This window comes from Amblyomma maculatum, chromosome 7 (assembly GCF_055883805.1).
Source record: "Amblyomma maculatum isolate TAMU_Amacu chromosome 7, ASM5588380v1, whole genome shotgun sequence".
In the NCBI taxonomy this organism is placed as follows: Eukaryota; Metazoa; Arthropoda; class Arachnida; order Ixodida; family Ixodidae; genus Amblyomma; species Amblyomma maculatum.
In genome coordinates this window covers 9,176,982-9,181,703 of record NC_139350.1, presented here as the reverse complement: position 1 = coordinate 9,181,703, position 4,722 = coordinate 9,176,982, and the positions used below count along the sequence as shown (strand labels likewise).

At 50.3% G+C, this 4,722-nt stretch overlaps 1 protein-coding gene across 1 annotated transcript; it reads left to right on the top strand.

Moving 5' to 3' along the window:
* The first annotated feature begins 337 nt into the window (after positions 1-337).
* LOC146182698 (uncharacterized) lies at positions 338-3,851 on the top strand. Its single transcript, XM_084609586.1, has 2 exons — positions 338-2,317; positions 3,766-3,851. The coding sequence occupies exons 1-2, from the start codon at positions 550-552 to the stop codon at positions 3,849-3,851; spliced, it is 1,854 nt and encodes a 617-aa protein (XP_084465712.1). The 5' UTR covers positions 338-549.
* Positions 3,852-4,722: the final 871 nt, after the last annotated feature.

Here is a 4,722-nt window from a genome sequence, read left to right as displayed (position 1 = left end):
CGCTAAAGTGGAAAGAGTGCGCTGGGAGGACGTTCTAGTGGGCGGTTCCCGAATGCCAGCAGATCAGGAACTCAAATGTGATTGGACTTTGACAAAATAGAAAATTCCCCAACTAGGTACTTGGGGACAAAAAAGTTGTTAAAAACGAGAGCACGAGTGCTCTCCAGTGTGTACCTTCTCAGATTCACCATGTAAATAAACCTTCGTTAAGTTCTCTCTAACTCTCGGCCAGTCTCTGCTTGGGTGACCACCGCCCAATATTGAAGTGCATGCAGCCCGACGTCTGACTCGGCTTTTCGCTACCCGTTGGTCCGATACCGGAGCAGTACCAACGCAACAGCTGGTTGGCAGCGTCGGGATGGACTCCGCTGGAATCATGGTTGCAAGGTTCGGTGAGTGCTTGGCTTTTCTTCACTGAGGTTTTACCAGGCTTTGTAGTAAGTAAGTTTACAAAGGTGGTGGGGAATTGTTTATCGTTAGCACGGGACTTGAAAGTACGTGACGATAAGAGATTTCTGAAAGGAAGAAATTGCAGCACTCGGGATAACCATGAATTTGAAAGGGTTGAAAAAGCCACTTTTACTGGAGTTGGCCAAAAGTCTGGGTTTGGATCTTCAGGACCAAACGAGAAAGCCAGATATCATTGAGGCTATTGAGGCACTTGAGGCAGACGACGATGAGCTCTCGGAATGCCTGGAGCTGATTGCTGAGAGAGAGAAATCAAAGAGGGAAGCAGAAGAAAAAAATGAGAAACGCATGGCTGAAGAGAGTAAGCGCTTAGAGCAGGAACTTGAGCTGAAGCGTCTCGAACTGCAGGTGCTAAAAGCTCGAAATGAAAGTGATGAGAGCGTAGCATCGGGCACAGTAGAACGCAAGTCGTTCCGCATGAAAGACCTTATGCAACCTTATAGGAAAGGAGAGGACATAGGTCTGTTCTTGGTAAACTTTGAGCGCACGTGCGAGAAGGCAGGGTTTAGCAAAGCAACTTGGCCACAGTGCTTGCTGACACTGTTGCCTTGTGAGGCGGCAGATGTGATAGCCCGCTTGACTAAAGAAGATGCAGATGATTACGATAAGGTTAAATCTAGTCTGCTCAAAAAGTATAGAATGTCAGCGGAAGCTTTCCGGCAAAAATTTCGCAAAGCTAAAAAGGAGAATGATGAGTCGTACCCGGAGTTCGCGTATAAGCTTATGGCTAACTTGGGGGAATGGCTCAAAGAAGCTAAAGCTTATGACGAAAGCCAAAGAATGTTGCAATGCTTCGGACTCGAGCAGCTCTACTCTTGCTTGCCTGATGAAGTAAGGCATTGGGTGCAAGACAGGCCAGAAGTTGCGACTGTTTCGAAGGCAGCAGAACTGGCAGAAGAGTTCGTCTCGCGCCGTGCGCTGGACAGGACGGAAAGCCCTAAATACCAGAATAGGAAAGCAGCTGGATGGAGAGGGCAGCCTGTAGAAGAGAGACAGCAAGCACGAGGCGTAGACGTCTCAGAAAGAAGTGTGATCGTAAGAGAGGAAGCACTTGAAGCAGAAAACGGTCAGAAGAAAGCTTTTGAAAAGAGACGGCAATTGGTTTGTTACAACTGCCAAAAGCCGGGACATTTAGCTGCGGCTTGCAAAAGCCCAAAGATTGTTTGCTTGTCAGTGAACAGCAACAATGAAAGTATGCGGCTTTTAGAGCCATACTTACGAGATCTCGTCGTGAACGGAAAACCGTGTCGCGTGCTTCGAGATTCGGCGGCTACAATGGATGTAGTTCATCCTTCGTATGTAGAGCCAGAAAATTTCACTGGAGAGTGCACATGGATTAAACAAGCGGTGGAAGCAAATAGCGTGTGCCTTCCAATCGCTAATGTCAGCATTAAAGGTCCATTTGGCGTACTTCGCACAGAGGCTGCCGTGTCAGCCAGTCTGTCGAAGCAGTATCCCTATCTTTTCTCGAACAGGTCTGATCAACTGTTGCAGCAGAAGGGACTAGTGTTCGGAGAAGGGGCTGTTCACGCATTGACTCGCTCGAAAGCACGAAAGCTGGCTGCTAAATCCGTCACACTAGAAGCGTCAGGTGACGTTGAGGAGACAGAACATGAGCGGTTAGGCATGACAGAGGCAATCCACGCGCCGACTAGCGAGGAAGTAAACATCTCAGACATGTCAGAAGGTAGCGAGGATGGTATTGAGTTTAAAGAGGCCTGTCGGGAGCTTCTCATAACGTCGCCATCTCACAGCTTGCAAAGATTGCTGGGGGTGGACCGATCGTCCCTGATAGCCGCGCAAAGAGCCGATTCCACACTGCAGAATCTTAGGCACATGAAGAGTAAAGGTATCGCGAAGAAACACGTGATATTCGTAGAAAGGTCCGGAATACTTTATCGAAAGTATCGTGATCGCAGAGGAGTGCAGGTCGACCAATTGGTCGTACCAAAACGCTACCGCGGTGATCTTTTGCACTTGGTTCACAAGAGCTCGCAATCAGGTCATTCAGGGCTCAAGAAAACAAAGAATCGGTTGTTGCAGGAATATTACTGGCCGGGATGTTTTCGGGAGGTGGAAAATTTTGTAAGGACCTGCGAAACATGTCAACGGGTGGGCAAGCCGGGAGATAAGGCGAGAGCCCCAATGAAGCTAGTGCCTGCGATCAAGGAGCCATTTCGACGACTCGTGATCGACACTGTTGGTCCCCTTCCAAGGACTAAGACTGGTTGCAGCCACATTTTGACAGTAATCTGTCCTGCCTCCAAGTTTGCTGAGGCAGTGGCCCTGAAGGAGTTAAGCTCAATGGAAATTGTGAACGCACTCATGTCCATTTTCGCACGGGTTGGGTTTCCCGCTGAAATACAGTCAGATCAGGGGACTGTTCTTACCAGCGCACTGAATACAACTTTCCTGGAGAAGTGTGGGATTAAATTAATCCATAGTTCAGTGTACCACCAGCAGTCCAACCCGGTAGAAAAGATGCACTCGGTAATGAAACGCATACTGAGAGCCCTGTGTTTTGATCGCAAAACCGACTGGGATGCCTGTTTGCATGCAACAATGTTTGCGCTGAGAACCGTGCCTCATGAGGCCACGGAGTTCTTGCCGGCCGAAATGGTCAACGGCCGCTCCCTGCGATCGCTACTACGCTTTCTTCGGGAATCGCGTGAGGGCAGGGAAGAGAACCCTACGATGGTCGAATACGTGCTCGCGCTGCTTGAAAGGTTGCACAAGGGGCAGGAGCTCGCGGGAGGCGAAATGAGTAAAGCGCAGGTGAGGGCCAAACAGTGCAATGACCGAACAGCGAGATTACGCTGTCTTGAAGCTAGAGACGCGGTAATGGTGCTAAAACCGTCCCAGAAAAATAAATTGGAAGTTCAATGGGAGAGCCCAGCGGAAGTCATTCAGAGACTGTCCGACACGCGCTGTCTAGCTAGCTTGCCCGGAAAGCGAAAGATAGAGCCACGGTAAACCTAACGGCAATGCCGATGACTTAAGTCGATGTTTTTAGTGTTATTGATAGCATCGATGAGTCTGGCTTGGGTATGTTTTTTTTCCTGGCATAGGTTTGCATAATTACCATTTTTCTTTTAATCTTGAACATTGTGTTTGTGTGAATGAAAAATGTTCTGGTTGTATCAAGTGCTGAAGTAGTAGTAAAAGGATTAAAGTAATATTGGTATGAGAGCCTGGTGGATCTCGTGGAGAGAGTCCTGGCGCTTGCCGTCTTTGCGGCTGTGATTTTCGTGTTGTTCAAACTGATGCTGTCTTTCCTGTGAATGAGCTGGTCTGCAGAGATCAAGAAGCCCTCCATAGTCTTGACAAGAAGCAACGAGGAGCTGCAGAGTCCGTTGGAGGCAGCAGAACATCAGCAACAGTGAACCGAACCAGAACGACATCGTGTATCCCTCTGGACAATGGTTGCTGACCTTTGTGCATCGGGATCTTCAACCGCCGCCGGAGAAGCTGTTACGTTTCGAACTTCCCGAGTAACGAGACGGTGCACGTGTCGAGATGGGCGTCCGTTTTTCTAAGAAGACTGCACGCGACCACCTCGGAGTTCGTGGACCAGAACCACCCAGGACGCAGCAACACGGTGTCGCATATCGGCAGCGACGGCAGCAGTTGCCCCAGTTTGTGTCCGGAAGACTGTGCGCAGAGGCGCTAACGAATTCGCCGAAGAGCGGGCGCGCCTGTGTTTGGAAACAGAGCCGCGGCGCCTGCGTGTTAGCACCGAGGAGAGAGAGCGGGTCATCTCCCCCCCGTGGAGAAGAACGGTCACCGCATTCCTTTCCCGCGGAGTGCTCCCGCGCGAGGGGTCCGCGTGGGTGGCGCGCGGTTCCGACCTTGGACAGCCAGCAAGCCTCCTTGGGACCCCCCATGCCTGACTTCCCCCGGCGGAGTCGCCATCGTGCCGCTAAAGTGGAAAGAGTGCGCTGGGAGGACGTTCTAGTGGGCGGTTCCCGAATGCCAGCAGATCAGGAACTCAAATGTGATTGGACTTTGACAAAATAGAAAATTCCCCAACTAGGTACTTGGGGACAAAAAAGTTGTTAAAAACGAGAGCACGAGTGCTCTCCAGTGTGTACCTTCTCAGATTCACCATGTAAATAAACCTTCGTTAAGTTCTCTCTAACTCTCGGCCAGTCTCTGCTTGGGTGACCACCGCCCAATATTGAAGTGCATGCAGCCCGACGTCTGACTCGGCTTTTCGCTACCCGTTGGTCCGATACCGGAGCAGTACCAACGCAA

Coding starts and splice junctions, on each gene's coding strand:
- LOC146182698 (XM_084609586.1), top strand. CDS start 550: ATGAATTTGAAAGGGTTGAAAAAGCCACTTTTACTGGAGTTGGCCAAA. Junction 2,318..3,765: donor TAGGCACATGAAGAGTAAAG/GTATCGCGAAGA, acceptor GCTGGTCTGCAG/AGATCAAGAAGCCCTCCATA.